Here is a 26,632-nt window from a genome sequence, read left to right on the forward strand (position 1 = left end):
TCGAGGGCCCCGAACGCCGTTCGGCCCACGCCTCTCGTCCGCTACGGTGGCCGAAAGGGCCTGGCTGAGAGGTAGAACCCGCTGGGAAGAAGGCGCACGCGCACTGCGGTCTTCTCGGCCCGGGTTGGAGGCCAGCCCGGGTCCCGCCGGGAGTAGCGATTCACCGCATTCCGAATTCCTAGAAGGGCTGTCACCTGAGAAACTTTTCCATTAGTTTAAAGAGGGGCGGGCCCGCCTTCCCAGCTGCTCAACTGGCCGCCGGCTCCCCCGGCACAGCAAGGGGCGGGGCCCGGGCGCTTTCAGATTGCATCAGCTGCTCCCTTCCGGGCCACGTGGCGCAAGCGCAGTGTTCCCGACGCCCCACCGCTCTCCTTTCCTCGGGACCGTCGCTTTTTGGTTCCGTCTTCTCTTCCCGGTTGGCGGATGTCGGAGGAGAAGCCCAGCAGCCCTTCAGGGAAAATGGGAGGCGAGGAGAAGACGGTGAGCGCTCTGAATGGGGCTCGGAGGCCGGGCTGGGGCTCTCCTTGGCGCCCACGTTGCCCGATCGGGCCGGGGAGAGAAGGACGCTTCTCTCCAAGCGGGGTGGACGAATCGGGGGCGACGATGGACTTATTGGACAAGTTAGAGTCGGTTTGGGGAGAAATCGTCCATTCATAAAGCAAAACAGAACCTTGCAAGACATCTCTTGGTTGCCCCTCTTTTGGCAGATGAAATTGAGCCCTTGAGTGGCCTGCTCAGAGCCATACATCTAATAATCTGAAATAGAATTACAGTCTAGACTCTTCGGACTCCCAGATTAGTGTTTTTCTCTCACTGTAGGCGGGAAGTGTTGCAGAGCCTCATTTAATCCTAAAACACTATAGCGGTAAAGAGCTCCACTTTAAGGAAGAGAAACCCTAGTCCCAAGACCACACTCAACCAAGTTTGGGTGGCTTATAGTAAATGGTGGAAACCAGTTGCCTCCCTCCCCCCTCCAACAGACTCGAGAGATATTTACACCCTTCCCGGATCTGGTGCTGGAGGCACGCCATGTAGGCACACATGTTGATCATTTCACCTTTGAACGCTCCCTTTGGTGTAATCCATTGCTTAGGGACCTGTCCAGGTCACTTTGATTCCACAGGGTCGTGTCAAGTATCATTGTGTGAGTGCAGGTTCCAGTACCGGACCTTGAGAGTTTGACATCTTGAAGTGTGAGAGATAGGAAAACAGTCCTAATAATGCAGTGTGATCCCCCGGAGGGATTACACATAGAGCGTGCCTAACTCAGCTCGTGTCCACTGTGTTTGAGCAAATGAGTGTAAATTCACCAGGTAAGCCAGGCAAGGCTTCCCAGGTTGTCAGTGAAAAGGCACACTCAGATTGTCAGATTGTTTGCAAGAGGTATGTATAGCTGAAGAGGGAGCGACAGCAATCAGAAGGACCTTAGACAACTAAGGATATTTGAAATTCTACACATAAAAGTTTTTAAGCAGGGAAGTGATAGTATGTGAATTATAGTTTTAAAGGTCATTCTGTCTGTGGTGTAGATGGTGTGTTGGAAAGTGGTGAGGTCTGTTGTAATAATACAAGTGAGAAGTGGCTAGGTCTTCATCTAAAACACCAGAACTCTCAGAACAAATCACTTAGAAGCCACAATTTTCTCATCAGTAAAATGAGATGTCCTCTAACTAGACCCATTGTATATGTGTTCATGATTTCTCTCTCCTATGACAGTAATTTCAAACTAGCTTAACATGCTGTGCTAACTATGGGTGTGGCATTTTGCTTTACATGCTTTAACTCATTCAGTATTTGTAACTGGATTCTGCTGTTATCTCCATTATGAAGTTAGAAAACTGGCTTAAGACCAGTAAATAATTTTATTTAAACAGTACTTTATAGCCAACACTCAAACCCCAGGGCTGCCCTGCCCCCCATCATGTGCCTGGGAGCAAGTGAGGGACAGTGTACCATTGAAGTACTGTACCTGTAGCACATACTTATCCCAACCATTGATCTCTGGGATTGAATTTACTTCAAAATACACTCTGTAGATACTTGTCTTTCAATTCTTAAATATCCCTGAGAAACGCAATTCTGTAGTTTCTCTTTACAATCCACTTCTTTATCTCAGCTTTAGAGTTGAAGTTTTATATTGCCGTTATATAAATATAATACAAAAATGCAGCTATTTTTGTTTTGCTTTCATTGTAAAGAGAACAGTTGCCCATCATTTTCTAAGTTTTTTATACATATATAAATACATGTATTTTTATAATATTATGTATCCCCTTGTGGGCCTCTGGTTTCCAGAGCAACCTGTTTAATGTCCTAGATTTACTGCTGACTATAAGCCTGACTAGTTACACCAGTTCTATAGCATAGTGAAAACATCTAGGAAATCTTAATACCTATTGTTTAGTACTTTATTTGATTAGAGTGGACTTAACATTACATCGATTAATCATGTGTTGCCTATTAGTAAATCCTAAAAGTTTATTAAATTCAGAACCCCAGAATATAGCTTAATAAAACATTAAAAAAAATCAAAGCCGAAACACTGCATAAAACCACATTTTGCACTTACACTCCCAGTTCTACTGTCAAAGCTCTTTCACTGCTGATGGTCAGATCCAACTTTATAGCTAACCACTCTCAACTTCTTGGCGATGATCTTTTCTGCCACTTACAGGCTATGTGGGCATAAAAAGAAATCTTTTTCTAGTTTAAAGTGGCGTGAGTAATAATAGCCATCTCACAGAGTGGCTGTGAGAATCGGAGGTAACTGTATGTGGAAGAACTTTGTAAAACTTTTGGAGCGAAGTGTGCTTTAGGATGTTTCAAAGCTATCCTAGTGCAGACATAGAGAAGCTACTCTTCACAGTATCCCATAAGGTGTATCGGGGCTTCTAACCTCATCACTGAACACTAACTTTGAATCCCTGCTTCACCCCATATGCCAGTTGCACTCCAGTCTCTAGACATTGCTGGCTACAGGGGTGGGTAGTCATTTCTGGTCAAGACTCACTGGCTCAGGCTGGCTCTTCTTACACGGAGCACAACAACTTTAGAACTTTCTCTGAGTTCATGCACTTCTAGTGGAAGCCCATATTCCTTATGGCGTTTCAGTGCTTGTGGGTGTCTGAGTCCTCGTCTGACATTATTTCCTGAAATGATCCATCTGTTTTAGTCAGACTAGGTTAGTCACTCTCCCCCCCCCTTTTTTTTTTTAGCATTTTGACAAGATTTTGTGTACCCCTAGAACACATTTCCTCCCTTGTCAAAATCTGTAAGCGCGTTAAAATCTGTAAGGCCCTAGTGCTTGCTGCTGTTCTGACTGACTGGACACCTGTCAGAGTGCACAGCTGTGTCCTTTTCTCCTTCCTCCAGGATGTCTCACTTGTATCCCTTAGTTTTCCTGGAGACAGTAAACTTGCCTGGGTTGGGGCTCATGTGTGCTTCTCCCTTAGGGTTTAATAAAATATTCTGAGCAAGAGGGTCTGGTTGTACTTGTGGGATAGATCCCAAAAAAATATTGCATTAGGGTTTTTCCCTCCTTTCTGCAAATAATTGGCTACTGAATGAATATTTAGTATGTATCCAGGGATGCCTGAATTGAGAGTCATGGGAACAGGTGAGACAAATAAAAGAACTTGAACATTATCAAGTAACTTCAGTTTTAGAACTTTTTATTGTAAGTTAACTAGTTTTGACAGTGGAGAATTTTACTTTTCTTTCAGAACCAGCACTTTTTTTTAAAGACTTATTTATTCATACAGAACTGAGGTACAGGCCAGAGATGCGGAGAGTGAGAGGATTCACCGGGGACAGAGTGGGGAGCAGAACAGGCAGATCGACAAAGTACACTGCTGAGGGGAGCAGCGGGCGGGTCAGGAGAGGTCTGCCACGCCATGTGGTCACCTCCTGGGCAGGCGGGGATCGAACTCATGAGGAAGTGGCTTAAGCTTCTCAGTGCTGTGCTTTAACCCGCTGCGCCACCAAGGGAGGGCCCAGAACCAACACTTTCTAAAAATTCAGTTCTAAAATAATATCCTCAAAACTTTCTGGGGACAGCATAAAAGGATATCATATTAGATTGGAATGTAAAACCTTTATTTCTTTTTCACTTACCTAGGTAAATGCCGATGAGGAGAAGCGAAAGGAAGGGAGCAAGAAGAAGAACAAAGAAGGATCTGGGGATGGAGGGCGAGCAGAGGTAAGTGTTTGGAGGCTCTGTTTTGGGAGACTGACAGGTGGCTGTCTCAGACCTCCCCTGTGTAAGATTACATGGGGTGCGGCACCACATGGAAACATTGGGAAAAGAATTGGGCTCTTGAAGGCCACCCAGTCAACACCACCCAGTGGTTGGCACTAGGAGGCAGTGAAGCCTGCCTTCTGCTTCATTTTTGAAATTGAACTGCTGCTGTGAACTATGCTTCACTCTTTGCTTTAGTCACTGCAGTTGTTTTATTGAGGACTACAAAACTACCAGAATGCAGAAGCACAAAGGAAGAGGCTTTTTAGAAGTATACTAAAACTGGTCGTAAAAAAACCCCTTTTTATAAATGCTGTGTTGCAAAATTAGTACTTCCATTTACTTAAGGATAGGTGCGTGGGTGATCAAGAGTCACTAAGTGTTGCTTAGAGTCCCACTTAATCACTTTTACATTTTAGCCATTAGATTCCACTATTGTAGGAGGATAGGGAATGTTGGTGGTGGTTGTTTTTTTTTTTTTTTAATTGCAAGTAAACAGAAAAATGTGTATGTTCCCTAATTCTGTCATCGTACTTTCAGTACAATTGCACATGCTCTTCTGTTGAAACATGAGAATTACCCTGGAGATAGAGAACTTCTAAAAAGCCTTGTGCATTCTGGTAGTTTTGTAGTCCCCAGTAAAACAGTTGCAACTAGAGCGCTCTTCTGAATAGATCATTTCAACATACGTGGCCATGGGTGTTCTCAGTGGGTCTCTGGCTCAGAGTGTACCGTGAGCTGCTCTCCCATCATGGTAAGTTTGTCTTCTCTCACTTCTGAGGGCAACATGCTGGCTTATTCTTCTCTGCATTGCCAAGGCCTGGCACAGAGAGTGTCTGTCTGTGTAATGAATGTCGAATACATTGAGTTTCACACTTGTTCTGATTGCAAAGTGCCCAGTGGATCCCGAGACAAGCTGCCCTCAGATGCAGAGAGGCACAGGGTGGGCACGACGGCACAGTGCTTCCAGTGAGCAGGGCCAGGTAACAGGCTCCAGCCCGAGGGGTTCAGAGTGGGGCTGCAGAAAGATGACGAGTTCTGAACCGGGAATTCATTCATTGATGTTTCGTTATAGAGGTTTATGGACTCTTGTGATAATTTAATGGAAAGTTCCCAAAGAGCAATGAAACAAAGGGGAGGGCTGCTGCAGGGGGAAATTGTAAATTGATTAGGGCTCCTCCACATCAAAGATAAAGGTTGAGAAACAAATGATTGAAAAGAAAAGGAGATTTTAGATAAGGGAGGAAAAAGTGTTACTTTAGATGAGATAAACTTCCTGTTTCCAGGAAGTTATGTTTGAACAGGCTGAAAGCATAAATTTTTATATTATGTGTGTATATGTGACTATGACTTCTTTGAATTCAGCAAATATTTCTTCAAATGGGAGCCTTCAGTCAAATAAATTTATAGTTGGTTAGGTAAGCATGAGCAGCAGACATAAAGCCTGACAAACTACACAGAACACCCCTGGAAGAAGACTGAAACAAAATGCAAAAGCCAGCCAGTTGTTTTCATTTCTAGTGTTGTTTGTAGCTACAGTTATAAGATCATTTACTTAAAAGAGACCTTAAGAGACCGTCTTTAGAAGATAAAAGTCACCTTATACAAATAACAGCAAAATGACACAGGTTTCCATTCAGGGGTTAATGGCCCATCCAGATCTTTATGATGCTATTTATACTTTGCTGTTTGATTTTAAATTTCTTAAAGTACAAATTAAGAAAGAAGCATTCACTTCTTTCACTTCCTTGCAGGACAAGATTAAGATTAAGGTGATTTGGGCAATCTCTTTACTATGTTGAATTGATAATCATGGTTTCTGTGTTATTTTTCTTTCCCTTTTCTATAAAAGAAAGCCAGAGCTTACTGAGTATGTTTTTCCTCCGTTGTTGTCTTGCAGTTGAATCCTTGGCCTGAATATATTAATGCACGTCTTGAGATGTACAATAAACTAAAAGCAGAACACGATTCCATTCTGGCCGAAAGGGCAGAAAAGGCCAGCAAGCCAATTAAAATCACTTTGCCGGATGGTAAACAGGTCGATGGGGCATCCTGGAAAACCACACCGTACCAAATTGCTTGTGGGATTAGGTAGGTTTGACCTTCTATTGTTTCTTTTATTATCTTGCCACCATTTAACCTCATGATGTTTTTGTGTATCTTTTTAATGTTATTAATGTTTAACTTACCTCATTTGGGATTTTTAAAATCCAAAATTACATGGAGCTTTGTAGAAAATATTTAATGTTAATTTCTGAAAGAGTCCACTTTGTCTTCTCTTATCAAGAATTTTATGCTCTTAAATGTTTACTGTGTTCCCAAATGTTACAAAACCAAGTAAATAATGTTCCACCTATTTTGACTTAAATATCTCAGTTCTGAAGTTTAAAGTGAAGGTGAATTAAAATGACGGTGATGTGGAAAGTTAAACTAATATATAACACAAGAAGAAACAAGGCTGTTTTTTTAAGTACATGCAAAGGTCATACCTAATCTTCAAACTTTTAATTACACTCAAAAGGAGTTATTTCAAGTAGCTGAGAATTAGATGTGTATTAGTAGAGTAAGTGCATTCTTAATCTGTAGAATGGAATCAACAGTTGGTAAGTTTGCCCAAAAATGACAAAGTTGGAAACAGCAATGCCTCCGTCTCATAGCTGGTATTGGCAAACAGGCCTGAGCAGTCCAGACTGCTCTGCGCATACACCCTGCCCTCTGGGGGTTCCTGGTACACCTGCTGGCGGACATCTCATCTCCAAGAGATAGTTTTATTGTCTGCTTTGTATTGGGCATCTAGATTTTGTTTTTATCCACATTATTTAAAGGTCTTATTTATGTTACCTATATATTTGTTATAAGTAACATCATCATAGGCATTTACAGACTTTCTTCTGAAATTAGCATTGTCTCTCAAAAATAGGGGTTAGATTTCAAGTAGGAGGAAGAGAAAGGAGTTAGTGTGTAAACTTCCTTTTTTCATTTGGCATCTAAATAGTTTGGCTTTGTGAAAAACTTTGGAGAAATTGAAAGATTACTCAAAACAGGAAATTATTATTGTTTGTTCACCTAAGTCGTGATGTCTGCTTCAATAAGGAGGACTGAATGACAAATTATAGTGTTCTGAATTTTCAGGGTCTTCTAGTTAATTCTTAGGTGTATGTATATGTGTGTTAGATTTTGTTCCTTTTCTAGCTTATTTCAGAAGAGATACATATTCACATAGTATCTGTTTTCCTGTTCTTGTTCTCAAAGTAAATGTTGTGCTGCAGAATTCTCTTTGAGAGTCTGTGTTTCAAAAACTGTCTATATATTTTTAAGTCAAGGCCTGGCTGACAACACTGTTATTGCAAAAGTGAATAAGGCTGTTTGGGACCTAGACCGTCCTCTGGAGGAAGACTGTACCTTGGAGCTTCTCAAGTTTGAGGATGAAGAAGCGCAAGCAGTAAGTTCTCTCCTTTGGTATTGGTTGAATTTCAGGTGAAGATTCATATTTTCAGTATTCCAGTTTCTTACCACTGCCAGTGGGTGGCTAAAGTTTATGGATATCCCACTGTCATATCTGAAATCTTCATTTTGGCTTTCATTTAGGGACCGTAATAAAAGTACTTGTCTCTGAACTTAGGAGCTGGAGTTGAATAAATTTATTTTCACTACTACATGCTCAAATGGGGAGAATGTTCTGAGAATTTTATAAAACTTTGATTTTGCAAGTAAAAATTGTTTCAGCAAGATGCATTTGTTTTACAAATATATCTGAACATCAAACTACTTGTACATGACACTTTTTTTCATGTTAAAATGCAAACCTGCTTAAAATACAATAAAAGCCAATGTGTGTTTGATGACAAGATTTTTCTCATTTCCCCCATACAAGCCACAAAAGAGGCAGTCAAATACTGTGTTTCAGTGATGATGGTTGCTCTGCTTACATGTGCAAATCAATGGTTTTCAGATATATTCTGGACTCAAGTTTTTTTTTTTTTTTTTTTTAAGACTTATTTATTTGTGCATACAGAACTGGGGTACAGGCCAGAGGCTCAGGGGCGGCGAGAGGCTTCACCAGAGACAGAGCGGGGAGCAGAACAGGCAGATCTACGAAGTACACAGCAGCGGGCGGGTCAGGAGAGGTCTGCCACGCCATGTGGTCACCTCCGGGGCAGGCGGGAATTGAACTCATGCGGAAGTGGCTTTAGCTTCTCAGTGCAGTGCTTTAACCCACTGCGCCACCAGAGAGGGCCCTCTGGACTCAAGTTTTAAATAAGAACTTTAAAAATCATTACCAGTAAATCTTAAAAACATTGTGTGGTGAATATCCGTACTCATATGAATCATCAGCTTAAAACCAAGTGCTGCCATTGTTTCCGCCTCCTTATGTTTGTTCTTTTTTTTTTTTTTTTTATGCATACAGAATTGGGGTACAGGGGAGGTGAGAGGATTCACCAAAGACAGAATGGAGAGGCCTGTCCTTATGGTTTATGTTGTACAACCTTAGTTGTTTAGGACCATTGCAAAAGCAGATGTGATTCTTAAGAGATGCCCCCAGCCAAGTAGAGGGCACAGTGCTTGTTGTGCAGTGCTGTGGGCTCTGGCCTCCAAGGCCCCTATGCCTTTCGTGCTAACAAGACCATCACACTGTCAGTGGCTATTTTTTTCAAGGACCAATCAGAATCACCCCATTTGAATTAGCTTGAAAAGCAGGTGATTTCTAGGATACAAATATAATTTAGTGATTGGAACAAGTTATTTTGGCTTTGAATCACACTGCAGTTCATAGTTTTGTATCTTTTGATTTTCGGGTTTTGGATCTAGTCATAATAAACTTCATAGATCTCTTACAGATAATCATTTCCATTTACAAGTTGTTTGCTTTTTTTTCTTTGCATTTCCAGGTGTATTGGCATTCCAGTGCTCACATAATGGGGGAGGCCATGGAAAGAGTGTATGGTGGGTGTTTATGTTACGGACCACCAATAGAAAATGGATTCTATTATGACATGTACCTTGAAGAAGGGTGAGTTATGTGACTGGACAAAAAAAAATCTGAATTAGTATGGGTCCATACATTATTTTTAAAGAACTCTCAATAAGCAAGAAATGGCACAAAGCTTATTGCTTCCCTAGTCACCGAGTATTCCCACTATCAAAACTTGCAGTATTGTAGTAGCCTGTGAAGTTGTAGACACTTAGACGATAACTTTGGTCTAAAAGGATGGAAGTTGAACCCTAAGGTACATTCAAGAAGTGCAAGGTAAGCTGCTGGTCTCTTCTGGAAACCCAGTTATAGGGACAGTTCACTAGAGGGAACTACCTGGATAAGCAAAGTAGATGCCACTGGAAATACAAAGTAGAGGAATAACTTAGGAAAACGGCTTAGTTGACAATTCAGTGTATGAGGTAAGGGTCTAACTTTTTATGTTAAGATCCTCAAGGTATTTTAAAGAAACGTTCTTCCAAACTGCAGTTGGGATGGAATGAATGAAAGAAGATTAATTATACTTTCTTTCCCTTCAGGGGTGTGTCCAGCAATGATTTCTCTTCTTTGGAGACTTTATGTAAGAAAATCATTAAAGAAAAACAAGCTTTTGAAAGATTGGAAGTGAAGAAAGAAACCTTGTTGGAAATGTTCAAGGTAAATTAACTAGAACGTAGCCTCCACTCACATCACTGTTAATAGGACTTGAAGTTGTCACACTGCGATGCAGTGGACTAAGTTGAAGTTTTTTCTATTTTGAAAAATTTAGCAGTGTTTTCAACACCTGAAACATTGATATATTCAGGCAGTGCTTTGATAAATGGTATTTCTGAGTTACATTTTAGCTATAGTACTTAGAGGTACAAGTCAAAGTGTAGTTTTTTGAAAAATACTCTTTCCTATTTTCAGTACAACAAGTTCAAATGCCGGATATTGAACGAGAAAGTGAATACTCCCACTACTACCGTTTATAGGTGAGAATAGTAGAAGTCTTTCAGTGCATCTTATATCTGTGTCATTTTAAGTCTTTGTTAAAATTCCTTTCTTTTTATCCTTAGGTGTGGTCCCCTGATAGATCTCTGCAGGGGTCCACATGTCAGACACACTGGAAAAATTAAGACTTTGAAAATACACAAAGTAAGTGATGCAGCCTCAAAGATTGTCTCTATAAATGGATTTTTCTGCTATAAATAAATTCTTAAGCTTTTATTGGTTTCTCTTTTCTGCCATTTTTCTCTTGTATATGTAAGGGTGAATTTTTTTTCCTGCTATCTATTTTCTGGGTGCCAAATGTCAATAGTTGTTTTTAATCCAAGTTCTCTCAAACTTGGATTTGTCATTCATCAGAGCCCACAAGAAGGTGGGGCTGGGAGCTAAAAGCATGTAGTCATCGGCTGTTTTGCTGTTCTACAAGTCTTGAGACTACAGAGTAGAGGGTAGATAATACAGGGCACACTGTATGGGTGTGTGCTTTTTAACCACATTAAACTGCCAGTTTTATAGCAACTCAAATATTTTATGGATGATTATTAAGATGCACTTTCAATCTTAGTAATTGGGTCATTTCAAGATTTTGGGGGTTGGTTTATTTTTCTTTTTGATCATGAAGTTGAGCCAGTCTTTGAGGGCATTAAACAGCCAGCTTCATGCTGTGGCATGAGCACAGCTATTCTAGCGAGAACTGAAGGCATCTGGGAGGTGTTTGCTAAGTATGCAGTTTTTGTGCCACTTTTCTGGTCATAAGGACTAATATGAGTGTCATTCATAAAGTTACTGAGAAGTAACATTTAACTCTTAAGTGATATATTTACAAATTTGAATATTGTTTTATGGTTAATGCTTGTTTTCAGAATTCCTCTACATACTGGGAAGGTAAAGCAGATATGGAGACACTCCAGAGAATTTATGGCATTTCATTTCCGGATCCTAAAATGTTGAAAGAATGGGAGAAGTTCCAAGAGGAAGCTAAAAACCGAGATCATCGGAAAATCGGGAGGGTATGTTGAAAAACTTAGTAATGTGTCTAGACTTTGTTTTCACTTGAAACTTAGCTGCAGTAACTAGATGCTGCAGCTTTAAAACACCTATTATATTATGTCCTGTGCAAAGTGAGCCACATACTGACTGGAGTGTTCTTAGTATACTCAGAAATTCATTTTAAATTCTTTTATTAAGAAAACTGTCAATGACCTATCATATTCTGTAAAAGAAGTATAGCTGCTTTTTATAGAGCTCAGAAATATTTGCAAAGTATCTGGTCTCACTGCCCTAAAGATGTGGAAGCCGAGTCCTAGACAGATTAATCTATTGTTGCCCAAGATGATGAATGAGTTATGGGTGGATTCTATGAGGTCATTTCCTTTTATCTACCCCTGAATGTGTTCTAAGCTGGAAGTTAGGTGCGATAAAAGCATTCCCTTCTGAAACTGTTCGCCATGTACTAAGCACTCTTGGCTATTGGGGACTAACTCTTGAACATAAATTTGAGCCATAAGGAAGCCAGCGGCCAGTGTTCGTCTCTCCCTGAGCACTTGGGCATTTGGAAGGGAACACTTTGACCGTGACCCAAAATCAGTGGCCTTCCTCTCCATGTTCTCTTTCATTATCATTTCTTTTTCCCACTCTCTTTTCTGTTGCTCTTACCTCTCAGAAAAAAAGAAAAGCACTCAGATCTTGGGGCTTTGAGAAAGTAAAATTGTAGAAGGCCCTTCTAGGGGTTTTGGCAGAACTGAGACTTCTGCTGCATGTTCCTTGTAGGTAAACTCTACCACCTTCAGGACATGACAGGCAGAGGGCACACGGGTGCTGAGTAGCAAGCCAGCTGCAGCTCCATGCCACTGGGCTAGAACAGAGTATGGGCATGCTTCTTTCATGCAGAAGGGGGACAGACTGATATAGGAGACCACATGACTATATGCTGAACTCAGGAACACATGTTGATGTTGATGCTTTATGTCTCTATAAACATTCTTTGTTCTTTAATCCTAGGACCAGGAATTGTATTTCTTCCATGAACTCAGCCCTGGAAGTTGCTTTTTCCTGCCAAAGGGAGCGTACATTTATAATACACTAATGGAATTCATCAGGGTAACCCATATTCATTCTTTTTGTATGTAAATTTAGGGCCTCAGTTGACTTTATTAAATAAGGTCTAATTAAAGGACAGATTACCTTGTTTTTGAGATGAAACTTTTTAAAAGGATAAATAAAAATGGACGTCTGGGTTCTCATAAAACATTTTCAGATTCTTCCTAATGCAAATTTTGTCCATATACGTGAGTATGTACACAGGGGATAACTTGACCTAGGACCTGGGACCCTTTACACAGGAGCTATATGAGCCTTTGACTTTTCATTTGAATTTCGCTTGAACAAGCACGTTAGCTTTTACATTGTTTTTTGTTTTTTTTTTATGAATTAATTAGGAAGGACATGTGTAGAGAGAATAGTATCTCCAATGTTTGTGTCCTCACCACCTAATTTAGCTCATACTTATACTGGGCTGTGTGCACTGCACACATTTGTTGAAGTAAAGTAATCCATGCATGGAAGGGGGAAGGAAGCTCACCTAGGGGGCCCCTTTCTGTTACCCTCCTTTCCTGGAAGAAACTGCTATTTTACAGTTCACATATATCCTTCTGTTCTCTCTCATTTACCTCTGCCCTACACATTTATACCCTAAATTATCTGCGTGTTTCAAATATACATGTATGAAGTCTCATTGTGCATCATGGCTTTTGAAGATACCAGTTTTTGAAGGACCCAGTTTACTTTTACTTCTGCTTGTTATCCTGTCATCCAGCTACCATAATGAGTCCATCCTTCCTTCATTGATGGACACTGGTGGAATACTTCTCCACTATTGCAAGTCTTCCTGCAGTGGCATTGTTTTGACAACCCCCTTATGTACGAGTGCAAAACTTCCCTCTTTGGTATCCATCTCTAAGCAGAATTTGCTAGCTCATTATATGCATCAGGTTTTGACCAGCTCATATAAAATTGTCCTTTAAAATTTTACTCCTTCCGAAGTATGACTATTTACTTCCCCACTCACACTTTTTCTTCTACCAGAGTGAATATAGGAAACGAGGATTCCAGGAGGTGGTCACCCCAAACATCTACAATAGCCGACTCTGGATGACATCAGGCCACTGGCAGCACTACAGCGATAACATGTTCTCCTTTGAGGTGGAGAAGGAGGTGTTTGCCCTGAAGCCCATGAACTGCCCAGGACACTGGTATCCAGCAATTTTGAATTTCTAGCAAAGATTTCCCATCATGCATGAGTCCCAGATTGCGTCCCCTCCTCTGAAAGGAGCTTTGTTAAAGATAAATAGTGTCATCAGAAAGTACTGAATGCAACACTTGTGATATTATAAAACCTTGGTTCCCTGATTAGGTCCTCATTGCTATAGACATGGAAGAATGGCGCTGAGGTGACGGCGGTGAATAGGCAGGAGAAAACAGATGAATGTGGGGTCTGGCACATTGTCTGTAGCTTTGTTGATTAAAGAGAAATGTGTTCTAGCAACAAAACCTACTTCTAAGGAACTGACACCTTTGAAAATTCTTCCTCATCTTGATGCTGTTGTGCTTTCTAAAATTCTTTGAAAGCTGGGTGAAGGACACTTTGGAGGGAAGCTAGAGAGAGCTGTGACTGCAGGTAGCTCCGTGTCCACAGCTCATGCTAAGCCTTCAGCAGAGATGGTGAGTGGAATCTCCACAGGGACACTCTGTTACCGGTTCCTTCTCAGTTTTCCCTATTATTTTGAATAGTTTCTGAGACACCTGCAAACTAACAGGGAACTGAAGTATTTTTGGAGCAATAATAAAGTACAGACTTCAGCCTCCGGCACTACAAGTGGTTTGTGTGTAACTTAAGATTTAAAAAAATATATCTGTGAGCCTTAAAGACAGTCTTCAAATTTGACTCCAGACTTATGGGAATAAACTTTCTTTTCTTTCGTACTTATAGTTGGTTACTACACTTGCTGTTTTATTCACACAAGAGCATACAATGTTGTATGAAGCTGAGAAAATAAAAAATGTTGCTTCTATGGACAATAGAATCAGTAGCTTTTAGCCAGCCCTTCAAAATAATAGTAGGGAAGCAGTTTTATGTAGTGAACTAAATAACAGTGGGTTTTACTTTTCTCTTATCTCCAGCCTTATGTTTGATCATCGGCCAAGATCCTGGCGAGAGCTGCCTCTGCGGCTAGCAGATTTTGGGGTACTTCACAGAAATGAGCTGTCAGGCGCCCTCACAGGACTCACCCGAGTACGAAGATTCCAACAGGATGATGCGCACATATTCTGTGCCATGGAGCAGGTATGAGTGCAGGTTTTAACCCAATAATAGGATTTCTTGACACTTGGAAAGACAAGTCAAGAAAAGTCAAGGAAAATGACTCATGCCCGTGTTTTTATATTTCAAGATTGAGGATGAAATAAAGGGTTGCTTGGATTTTCTGCGCACAGTGTATAGCATATTTGGATTTTCTTTTAAACTGAACCTGTCTACTCGCCCAGAAAAATTTCTTGGAGATATTGAAGTATGGAATCAAGCTGAGAAAGTAAGTGGTGTTTTTCTGCATGCTTGAGTGCTGTTTGACTAAAATTGCCCTGTTTAACCATGTAAGAAAGCCAACCCTCTTTAAATGGATAAAAGCAAAAGAAAATTAGAGATGATTCCTAGGTTTGAGTTGGATACTTTTCTATATGATTTTGCATTTTAGAAATAGTCACATGACTTTTTCAGTTGTCAAGCTGTAATAATTACAGAGGATTTGTGTATGACTACGTTGAGGTAGACAAAATTAGAAAACAGAATAGTGACCCATGAAAGTAATTATAGTATTTTTAGTCTCAAATGAGACTTGAAGAAGGGAAGTTTCAGCTGAACAAAAATTTAAGTCATTTTAATTTACTCTTAGCAACTTGAAAACAGCCTGAATGAATTTGGGGAAAAGTGGGAGTTAAACCCTGGAGATGGAGCTTTCTATGGTCCAAAGGTCAGTGCCAACATATTTTTTAATAATGTAGTTTTTATTGTTGGGTGAAGAAAAATAACAAGAAAAAAGAAAATTAGTATGAATACCGTTGTTGAGTTCAGCTCTAATGTGGACAGCATCTTAGAATAACCAATCTCTGCTTCTTAGATTGACATACAGATTAAAGATGCAATCGGTCGATACCATCAGTGTGCAACAATTCAGTTGGATTTTCAGTTACCCATCAGATTTAACCTTACTTTTGTAAGGTGAGTTTCTAGTGTCCACTATGAATGTTACTGTTCCGGGACATAATGTGGTATGTGTGTAGACATACAAATATTTACAGCAAAACAAATTCCTTTTCTCTCTCTAGCCATGATGGTGATGATAAGAAAAGGCCAGTGATTGTCCACAGGGCCATCTTGGGCTCAGTGGAAAGAATGATCGCGATCCTCACTGAGAACTATGGCGGCAAATGGTAACTTCAGTCAGGATCTTCTGGGTTTGACTGGACAGTGTAAATTGGTCGGAAATGTTTGATTTTGTTCTGCAGTGTAAAAGGAGAATGCTCGCGATTGGTCATCTAATTACTGATAAGTGTGCACTAACTTTTAGGAACCACAATTTAAAGCCCCAGGTTTTTTTTAGCTTTCATAATACATATTTGTTATGAGAATTATTTTTTTCTTAGAACTTGATTTGCTGGAGTGATAGATAATGCTTTCTCAATATTTTTTGGTAAGAGGCATATGTGCTGTTCAGCTTGCTCTGAAGTAGCTTTGTTTTGGAGCTTAGATCTCTCATGTTTTTTAGTAAACAAGAGGCCTTTGGCTTAGCCTTGTTAGTTTTTTTATGATTATAGTCAAATATTTAGACATGCTTTAGATGCAAAGCATTTGATTAAAATAGTCTTCAAACTGATAAACTTTTGTCATTTTTCTCTAAACTATGTTTTTTCTGTCAAAATATGAGCACATGCCTTCCAGTTTATTTTTAATCAGTTTGCAAAGGTAGTTGAAAGGAGCATAAGATGATAAAATGCTCATGTTGTAGGACTTGTCATATTAATTGCACCAGAGTAAAACTTTTGTCAAATGCTGTGAATCTATACTTTGCAGATATTACAATTTTATTTGTAATTTGTTTAGTTGACTGTAAGGAGAGTTTACATGCTTGTCCGAAATAAGATATGTTTTCAGTCATATTTCCAAATCAGACCACATATGAGGAAACACTATTTAGAGAACAGGAGCTAATTGTTATTCAATACCTGTGTGAAATGGGAAAAGCCCACAATTCAGGTAGAATTGATTGCCTACTCCGGCCTTTTCCCCTCTGTAACAGAACAGTTGAAAATACAGGAATGATTCAGAGAAGCTGGGGTGCTCTGCAGCGTCATGAGAGTCTGTCATTTGAGCTCGTCTCAGGGAAAATACCATGCGAGTTTACAGCTTAGTAACACTCAAGTATTATGAATATGCTAATATTAGACTATATGTATATTTATATATATACTCAAATATTTACAATTTTCTCTACAAGATCATTTTTCTGTACCTTATATCTTTATCTTACATTCAAAAAGCCATTTTTTATTTAAATGACCATTGTTGAGGGAAAATGCCTATATCCACATTAAATTTGTTTTATTTCTTCAAAAGGCCCTTCTGGCTGTCTCCTCGCCAGGTAATGGTAGTTCCTGTGGGACCAACATGTGATGAATATGCCCAGAAAGTAAGTATGGCTTACCTTAAGTATGACTCTTCTCTATAGTATCTTTTGTTCAGCTTTTTAATTCTAGTAAGTGATACATATAGATTCTTGGCAGATCAAGCTGTTGGGATAAAGAAAAATGTTACTATTTTCAAAAACTCTGATTACATGGTATTACATCTTAATGCTTTTCTGTGTTGTTCCATGAACAGAAGACATCTGTTGGATAGTGTTTCTGTGTATGCTTGTGTATTTAGCATTCAAGTATTAACAAATGTCTTATAAGACAGGTAAGTTCAAATGCATAATGCAGTTCAAATTGCTTTTTGACTCAAGGAATAATATTGCTTTCTTTCTAATACAAATTTCTTAGGTTATTTGAAACTTTTCAGGTTAGTAGCATGAGAGCAAAGTTTTGTCTTTCCCACCAAAAGCTACCTTATTAACAGATGTATAGTACTCATTCATATTTCACACCTTCAAGTTAAAATTTAATACTAAGGAATTTCAATTAGTAAAAGTTGTATTATGAAAAAGTATTGTCTTAGAATTATATGTTAAAAGGAATTAAAACAGGTCTAAAAATTAGTGGGCAATATTACAACATCAAAAACACAGTTTCTAGTCAGAATAAATTGCACTTGCATCTCTAATTGTCATTAAGAAATAAAATGTGGGACCTCCCTGGTGGTACAAGGGGCTAAGTCTCAGCACTATGAAGTCTCAGCCACAGTCGCATGAGTTCGATCCACACAGACCTGGCACTTTATTCTCTCAAATAGCTGAAGGTGTAGCCTTGGCACTCCAGTACTGTGCAAGGACATTCAGAATGCATGTTATATAGAACCCCAACCAGCTCATTGACTGGTCAGTGATCACTAAAGCATACAGACCTAATAATGGCATAAAGTGCTTCACTTAGATCTCTTTGCCATGTTAATGGCAAATCAGGGACCTCCCTTGTGGCCTATGTGGTCAAGTCTCAGCACTCTCACCACTACAGCCTGTACTTGATTCCCTGGCTAGAAGCTGACCCACATATGAGGCAGCGGGCTTCCTGTTCCCCCGCTGCTCCCCTCAGCAGTGTATTTCAGTCAATCCACCTGTTCTGCTCCTCACTCTGTCTCTAGTGAATCCTCTCACACACCATTCCCCTGACCTACACCCCAGTTCTTCCATGCAAAAGTTAATTTGGTTTATTCATTTATAATTAATTAAGTTTATTGTTGCCTCTTTGGAATAGAAAAATTCTGAACACAGTGTTTTCTTAATAAACAAGAACTTAAAGACAGTAAAATGAAACTGGCATTTGGTAGGGAGTAATAATATATAATGTAGTTTGCAAACGGTCAATTCCTGGAAATTTATTTCAAGAAATCCTGATTTGACCTTATACTGCTAACTCCTTCATCTGCATCCTTCATTTAATAAACTTTCTTTTAATGAAAAAGGAAACCACTGTTCAGAAGGGAAGGGGGAAGGAGAGAACCACACTTTTTTTAAAAAGTATTTCTCACCTGGTTTTTCTTGTTTATTTAAATTAATCTTGTAGAGTTCTATTTAATTCAGTCATTGTATGCAGTTATTACTTGTATTATTTAAGTATATAAAGTTTGGGCTGTCAACTTTTTTTATTTTTAAAAATATTGAATATAATTGGCAGCAGTGGGTAGACCCTTGTTACCAACTTACTGTCTGTATAAAAGGATTGGAACTCTATTCTCTATTAGACTAGACATCCCCACGTGGATGTTATATATAGACTGATAAACAATTCATTTCCAGCCTCTAGGGAATGTGAGATATGTTTATAAAGGAATTACTTTTTTATTGCAACAATGTATGTTTTAAGAGCTGCTTACCTAATTTCTGCTTTTTAAGTATTTCTAAAACACCTCTCGAGAATAGGTTGATGTTTTTAAAATGTAGAGCCAAGTTATAAATTATTAGCTTCAGTATACCTGTTGCATTTCTTTTTTTTATTCTCATGTGATTATCCAAACTGTAGTTAAGTAAAATTATTCAGGTTCAGAATATAATTCTAATTTGAGATCTGAAGAATATATCTCTATTTAAATAGGTACGACAGCAATTCCATGATGCTAAATTCATGGTGGACATTGATCTGGATCCTGGCTGTACATTAAATAAGAAGATCAGAAATGCACAGCTGGCACAATATAACTTCATCCTTGGTAAGAGGAAATTTGCCAAACCTGAGGCAAATACTAAAATCTTGATGCTTAGGCTTAAGAGAATGACAGTCATCAGCTTAGTTTCTTCCACATTCAATTCTTAAACTGTAAAGTTTGTTCATTTGATGTCACGGGCTTGTCGAAACATTTTCTCCCCTTTACCTCCTACTTTTCATACCTCATACTTTTCATAAATATGTAGTCAATTGGTTGAATTTAGTGATTCAGTAAGCACAGCAGTTACAGGCATTGTAGAATGGTTTTCTTTATAATGAATCGAATTTTCAGTAGGCTCAAAACTGGACATGGTCAGCAATATATTTTAATTAGTCCAGCTACAGAGTAGCATCTATGTTTTCCATCTTTTGTTTTAGTTGTTGGTGAAAAAGAGAAGACCAGTGGCACCGTTAACATTCGCACCAGAGATAACAAGGTACACGGAGAGCGCACGCTGGCAGAGGCCATCGGGAGACTGCAGCAGCTAAAGCGGTCCCGCAGCAAACAGGCCGAGGAAGAATTTTAACGAAGAATTTGCCCAGATTGGCCAAATGCAAAAGACTGAACTGTGTTTCCATAATGCTAACTTTGTTCCATGGGAAATCTCATTTTACCCTGAATTTGAAATAGCTTTGCACAATCTGCTTAGGGAGCTACAAAGGGCTCAGCCTTCTGATCTAGACAGGTATTAGACTGTCAATTTGAAAGGCATGATTAAAAGAGATACATCAAAATGGTTGTACTCGTTAAGTATCAGCACTGGCAATAAAAGCATGAGGATGTGGGAGAGGGTTTTACGAATTGAATGCAGTAAATAAATTCTTCAAATTTAATCAAGGTAGAAGAAAAACTAGAACTATCGTATAAAATAAACGTTCATTGATGTATGTTTCAAGACTATTCATCACATACACACACCTGCTTGGAACAAATGCATGATATAATATGTGAGGTGGGCGGAGGGGAAAATCTACCATGTTTACGACTCTCAAACCAGGGTCTGAGCTGCCCTTTATTAGATCAGTGGTGGGTTTTTTTTTTTTTTTAAAGGTTTGCATCCAAAATTCAGTAATCTTGGTGAAAAAGAAAAAAAAAACCAGTGGCACCGTTAATATTCCCACAAGAGATAATAAAGTAGATTTGCACACATTTTTAAGATAGTTTCTCCCTCCAGAAGAATATATATGCTTTAAGGCAGGCTGTCTTGGTTCATAGAATCCTTTATTATACACATTCCTGATAAGGGATTTTTAAATTATTCTGTCAGCACTTAGTGATTCGGAGAACAGTAAAAATAATATTTTTATGTGGATACATATTACATTCTTTGTAAAATCATTATTAAAAAAAGACAACATTCAATTATCTAATAACCTCAAAAGCTTGTTTGCAAAGGTCACTTCAAAGTGAAGCCATTTTGCATAGATTAAGCCTTGCTTTCATTAAAGAGATAAGATCTTTAATCATAGGGATTATTTTAACTTCATAATTAAGCCTTGCTTGTGACTGAAGACAGCCATTGATAGGTAGGCTTGTAATTGTTATATGTATCTTGAGGGAAACTAATTTTATATTTAAACCAGAATTTTGCATTCTCAAATCATGGTATTAAAGTTTCTGATTCATTTTAAAAACTTATTTGATCTGTTTAAAATTCACATTATCTTAGTTTTTCTTCAGCTTTTAAAAGTTTCATGTTGCAAAATTCTTGTAAATAAATGGTTTCCATAACATGTAGCCTGAAAACTAAATATGATTAGCTAGATTTTTTTAGTAACTGCTGAACATTTAAAGCAACAAGTAGCTTACAAATTATTTTCTTGAAATATTTAGAAAAGGTGTTTAAATCTAGCCAATTTTAAGATATAAAATGGGTAAGGAAGATATTAAGTTGGCAGAACTGGGAATCAAAATCCTTTCTAACTGACATCTGGAAGCCTTAGGAGACACCACCACCCCCCAGTCCCCTCCAGGCCCTCCCCCCCACAACACACACACCCCATAGCTCACACTGCTGACTGGCCCATTAAGGCTCCTTCCTGTAGTTACTTTACTTTCTTTTCCTTCTCTTTCCTGAGGGGTAAGAATTCTATTTACTGTTGTTCTGTTCTGGTATGTAACTTGAAAAATCGAACACATTTGCTTTCCTGTGGGCCCTCTAACTTGCTGAGATGTCTATAATCTATTTAATAATCAAATGTACAGGAGCAACTTGAGAATGGTGGTAACTGACAGAATATTAAGAGTCTGGGAAGTAAAATAAGGACCAAAAGCAAAGTAGATACCAAAATGTGTAAAATCTGGCTAAAGAAAAAAATCTACAGACAGATGAAGTTAAGAGACCAAGCAAATGGGTTAGGGTGGGTGAAGGAGCTAGATCGGTCCTAATGTCTGTGATTGTTTTTTTCTAGCACAGTGGTATAGTTTGGCTTTATTATTTCTCTCAAAATGCTCTTAAGTGCTTTAGTTTACATCTTCCATGTCCTCCCATGCCCACAAAATCCCCCTGCGTCAGTTCTTCTTTACAGAAACAGAGGGCACCTGCCGAGTGTCAGGGCCCTGGCCCTGGGCTGCTAGATGGTGCTGCTCTGCTTGTACTGAGCATGTCAATCGCCAGACCTCGTGCAAACACACCTGTACTTCTGGGCCCTGAAGCCACCGAAAAGCTCCCACAGGTGCTGAGGACAACACTGAGGAAGAGGCTCATCCCCACTCTGGTCAGCCTTATTCTCTTAACCCTTAAAAAAAAAAAGTCAGCCTCCCTGGTGGCGCAACCGGTTAGGATGATGCACTTCAAGCTGGCTGCAGTCACTTCAGTGCAAGTTAGATCACGGCCTGGAAGCTGACCCACATGGCGCGGCAGACCTCTCTTGACCCACCCCATCCTCCCCTCAGCAGTGTACTCCGTTGATCTGCCTGCTCTGCTCCCCTCTCTGTCTTTGGTGAATCTTCTCACTACCCCTGCACCTCTGTCCTGTACCCCAGTCCTGTATGCATAAATTAATCTTTTTTTAAAAAAAGAAAAAGTCAAATAGTAAAAAATAATGTCTGTTGTGTAGATGATCTACTTTCTGGCCATTCTAAGCCTTCTCTTCTCATTCATTTTGTTGATTAAAAAAAGTTCAACCTTCCCGATTTTAAATTTCAAGGGTTCTTTCTCATCCTTAACCAATTCCTCAGAGCATGCTGTAGGGGTCACTAGGTTTCTTCAGAAGAGCTTCCTATTTTCCTGCAGAGTAAGACTGAGGCTTTTTGGTGTTGCAAGGGGGAAGTATTAGCAATGTCTTCACTAAGGGAAACTTTCGCCTATGGAAATGCAGTCCTGGGGAGTTGCAGTCCTGGGGAGTTGCAGGGATTTTAGTTCCAGGTGCGGAGGGTAATCTTGCCTTGCTTACCATACTGATACCCAGCATGGACAGCAAGGACACCTGAATGCGTAATGTCACAAGCTGTCTTAGAGAGATTGACTGAAACCTTACATTAGAGATCTCTTCCCCCGGGCATGATTACAAGACTTAATCGCCTAAAAAGGAAACCAGGATAACTCTGACAGTCTGAAGAGTAAAACGAGTGGCTCGTTATTCAGACATTTTCTTTTTCCCTTGACAGAAAAAAAACCTGTTGAAAGACAGAAATCTCTGCATTGCTTCACATCTGAAAACGAGATGGCAGAGAAATAAATGGCTGTGCCTGGAAATGGATGAAGTTTTAAGTGAATTTGCTGCCAGAGGGCACAGTGGGTGCTGTCCACAGTCAGCACCACTGGTCTGTGATCCCAGCACAGCAAGGAAAAGCCAAGCTCTACCATAGACGCTCTGCAACCCTCCCCGAGTCCCCACCCCCACACAGCAGCCTGTAGCTCTGGCAAGATGTCCAGAGACTCGATGGAAAAGGAGCAGGTAGATGAGCAGGCCCAGTGATGTTTCCAATGTGATCAGAAAATACAACATGACACAAAACTGATACCCGGAGCTGTTGCTACAGTAAGTGCCTGGAGGGAAACATTCTAAGGCATTAGTCTCTGAAGAGCTGCAGTAATGCCCCATTGCTGGGGGAACATGTAGGAATATTTAACATGTCCCTTGGAGGTAAATGGGTGTCATAAAATCAGCACACTTGCATGGGTAGGTGGGGATGGGACTGATAGGGAGGAGCTTAAGTGTTTGTAAGTAACTCCCCTTAGATAAGCTCGAGGGAGGGGGAGTTGGTAGGAGAGGAAGAGGGAGGAGGAAGGGTGAAGGAAGGCTGAGAGAAAGAGACACAGAAGAATCTGGAAGCTGGAGAGGCAATCATCTGTATCACTGATAAAACTGGAGATCTGTTGAGAGCACACAACTCTCCATCCTGATAAATGTGAGTCGGAGACTGGATTCCTGGACAGGCTGTTAGAGCAAAAGGGAAAAGGAGGGTGTGGGGGGTGAAGAGGGGGACTGCTGGAATGTAGCTCTCTCCCCTCCTCTGCAGAGCAGGTGGCTCACCCCCCAAGTCTGGGCCATGAAAAGAGGGGAGCTGAGAGGCCAAGGTTAGAGTCTAAATAGGAGTAAGGGTGGTATTCCTCCTAACAGCTGTTTAAACTCTTTCCTACTCAGATGCTCGCCAGTAGAATGCCGGTGTGGGTGATTCCAATGCAAAGGTGGAGGCTTCAGCCAGGTGTTTTCTCTTTGAGGCATACCCTCAGTTTCTTCTGTAAGCATTATTTTCAAAATAATGGCAATTTGTCATCACAGTTTTTCTTATAAAAAATAGGTTTTTTGTACTGATTCAAAAAGACACCTGTATCCCCATGTTTATTGCTGCTTTCTTTACCATCGGGAAGACATGGAATCAACTCAAATGCCCAAAAGTAGATGACTGGATTAAGAAAATGTGCTATATATACACAATGGAATATTACTCAGCAATCAAAAAGATAAACACATGCCTTTTGCAGCAACGTGGATGGAGCTGGAAAGGATCATACTTAGTGAAATAAGCCAGAAAGAAAAGGAAAAATACCAGGCGGTTTCACTCATAGCAGGAGTATATAGGACCAGGGATAAAATAATAATGAACAACTATATACCAGAGACATTTTACAGGGGTGGAGTGGGGGGAATGGGATAAAAAATGGGGGGTGATGTGCACTGGATTATGGTGATGGCACACAGGTGATTTGGTGATGAAAAGCCCACAGGGATTACAACTAAGATGGAAAAAGGCACAAAATCATGTAAAAATAAACTTATATTATTTAAAAAATAAAAATTAAAGAACAGGGTTTTTTTTATTCATTCACTTCTGGGAAGTCAAAATCATTATTGTATTCAGGTGTCTGGAAGAGAATATATTACCTTACATGAATTATTTATTAATTTACTGTAAAGCTAAATGGAAAGGTTGGCTGAGTAAATTATATTAGAACTTTGGAGGTGGAGGTGGGCATGGGATGGACAGGTGGTCAGAGAGGTTATCCAGTTCTTAAATGTTTGTTTTCAAAGGCTGGCCCTTTTAATACACTTCAGAACGATCTAGTCTTGTTAAAACCCTAAACTGACCCCTAACCTTATGAATTGGTTTTGGGAGTGGAGGCCAGCAAAGAAATATGAAATACATATTTTTCAGATTCCTTAAATGATTTCTCCCACACACCAAAGCTTGAAAGTTACAGCTCGATGTGGGAAATAACGACGCTGAGGGAATATTAATAAATTTAAACTTAATGACTTTATTAATATGGGAGGTATGTTGACTTTGTATAATTTATTCTAGTCTGTTGATTTGGGGTAATATCTGCTACTTACATTGTAGCTTACAAATTATGAAGTGAAAATCTTTTATCAGTACATTTGAATTTCTAATATCCAGCATTTCCTGGCAGTCATTAGTCCACATTTTTCTAAGCTAATGGTCACAATCAGAAAACAGCTTCCTACCTCAGCCACTAAATCATTGTCTCTGATGAAAGCAGAACTAGAAATAGGACTTGTTTTCCCTCCAACTGGGCTTTAGCTTCTAATTGGCATTTAGTTTTTCCAATGTTAGAAAGTACCCTTCTTTACGGAAAAATATTCCACCACCATTTTCCACTTGCTAAGATTCTGAAGCTAGTGATTCCCAAACATAATGTCCATCAGAACAATCTAGAGGCTGGGGGATATCTACCAGACCTCTGACTCAGTGGGCCTGGGTTGTATGTATGGGCAGGAGGTCATGGGTGTAAGTCACTCACCCTTGTGGATGCTGGGCAGGAGCCTCCCTTCAAACTTTGCACACAGTCCTGGTCCCCGAGTTGCTCATATTCTTCCACCAACAGCATGAGAAGCAAAGTGAAGCCAGGTTAGGGTCAGACAAGCGGATCTCGAGTTCATGAAGAATGGAGACAGCCCCCAGTGACCAAGCTGGGTTGCATCCGGGCTGTGCAGAGTTGGCTGTGTCTGCCTGTGAAAGGTGGAGGACCCCTCCGGAAGGGAATGAGCCCAGCTCCCTCCCCCACATCTAGTTCACACCTGTGAGCCCAGGTCCACTATTTAGGTTAATTATCAAAGGCACCTGGGAGCTCTTTGGTCTTGGCCTCTGGCCACAAGTAGATGTTTGTCTGTACTCACCTTGGATGACTTGCTCAATGTCCTTATAAACAAGTGATGGTTGCTTTCCTTTTAAACTATCAACCAGTCATTACATTTCATTTACATTCATTTCCTGATAGGTCAGAATCAACTCAGTATCAATACATAAAACAAGGTGAAACTCTGAATTCTTTACAATTAAGCTCTGATAGAAGCTGGCTCTTGTGGGGAGGGGAGGAGGGTTGTATGTTAGCAGAAAGAAATGGGACCATCTCATTTACAGTCTGCTCTCAACTTCTCAGGTGTAGGTGAAGATGAGGTTCAAGAGTTGGGCTACAGGCCTTACTTAGGCCCACATCTGTGGTTCCATTCTGCAGCTCCCAGACCCCAATCCAAACCCAGGAAAGAAAGACAATAGGTCCTCAAATAACATCATTTACTATTATATGACACTGATGAGGAAACAATATTGGCCAACATTGTGTGAAAGAAGGATGTTCAATCCCCTCCTTCATTGCTTAAAGATGCAGTTCCCAATAAACTAGCCACCATGTTAAGTGAGGAGTCACTGTCCACCAGCTTCACACCAAACAGTGTATTTTGTCACTCACTTACTTGAAAGTCCTTTTCTTACCCTCTACTGTCCTTAAGCTAAAGTAAATTCTCCTTAACAAAGGCAACAAGGCCCTTTGTAAATTTGCCTTTAGGGTAATGGTTCCCCAAAGTTGTCCACATCCTGTTTTTTACAACAACCTGTGACTACATTAGGTTGCATGGGAAAGGGGAGTGAAGGCTGCAGGTAGAATTAATGTTGCTATTCAGCTGATGTTGAGAGACAGAGCAGAGAAGCCCACAGACATACCAAGGTGTCATGGCCCTGATGCTCATTCAGCTGCCATCTCATATCATTGGCTCCAAGAAGTGAACGCAAATAGGGCAGGCAGTTCCTCATAGCCACAGAGCTGTTTGCCTTATGCCTC

At 40.0% G+C, this 26,632-nt stretch overlaps 1 protein-coding gene across 1 annotated transcript; it reads left to right on the forward strand.

Annotated features, from left to right (window-relative positions):
- Positions 1 to 338: 338 nt before the first annotated feature.
- TARS (threonyl-tRNA synthetase) lies at positions 339 to 20,448 on the forward strand. Its single transcript, XM_004678078.2, has 19 exons — positions 339 to 480; positions 4,118 to 4,198; positions 6,138 to 6,328; positions 7,556 to 7,679; positions 9,127 to 9,248; positions 9,749 to 9,866; positions 10,119 to 10,183; positions 10,268 to 10,346; positions 11,060 to 11,206; positions 12,198 to 12,296; positions 13,281 to 13,447; positions 14,376 to 14,538; positions 14,645 to 14,782; positions 15,143 to 15,220; positions 15,368 to 15,468; positions 15,576 to 15,680; positions 16,864 to 16,936; positions 18,996 to 19,110; positions 19,485 to 20,448. The coding sequence occupies exons 1-19, from the start codon at positions 424 to 426 to the stop codon at positions 19,631 to 19,633; spliced, it is 2,172 nt and encodes a 723-aa protein (XP_004678135.1). The 5' UTR covers positions 339 to 423; the 3' UTR covers positions 19,634 to 20,448.
- Positions 20,449 to 26,632: the final 6,184 nt, after the last annotated feature.

The sequence above is a fragment of the Condylura cristata genome, unplaced genomic scaffold (assembly GCF_000260355.1).
Source record: "Condylura cristata isolate star-nosed mole 26May11 unplaced genomic scaffold, ConCri1.0 scaffold00007, whole genome shotgun sequence".
In the NCBI taxonomy this organism is placed as follows: Eukaryota; Metazoa; Chordata; class Mammalia; order Eulipotyphla; family Talpidae; genus Condylura; species Condylura cristata.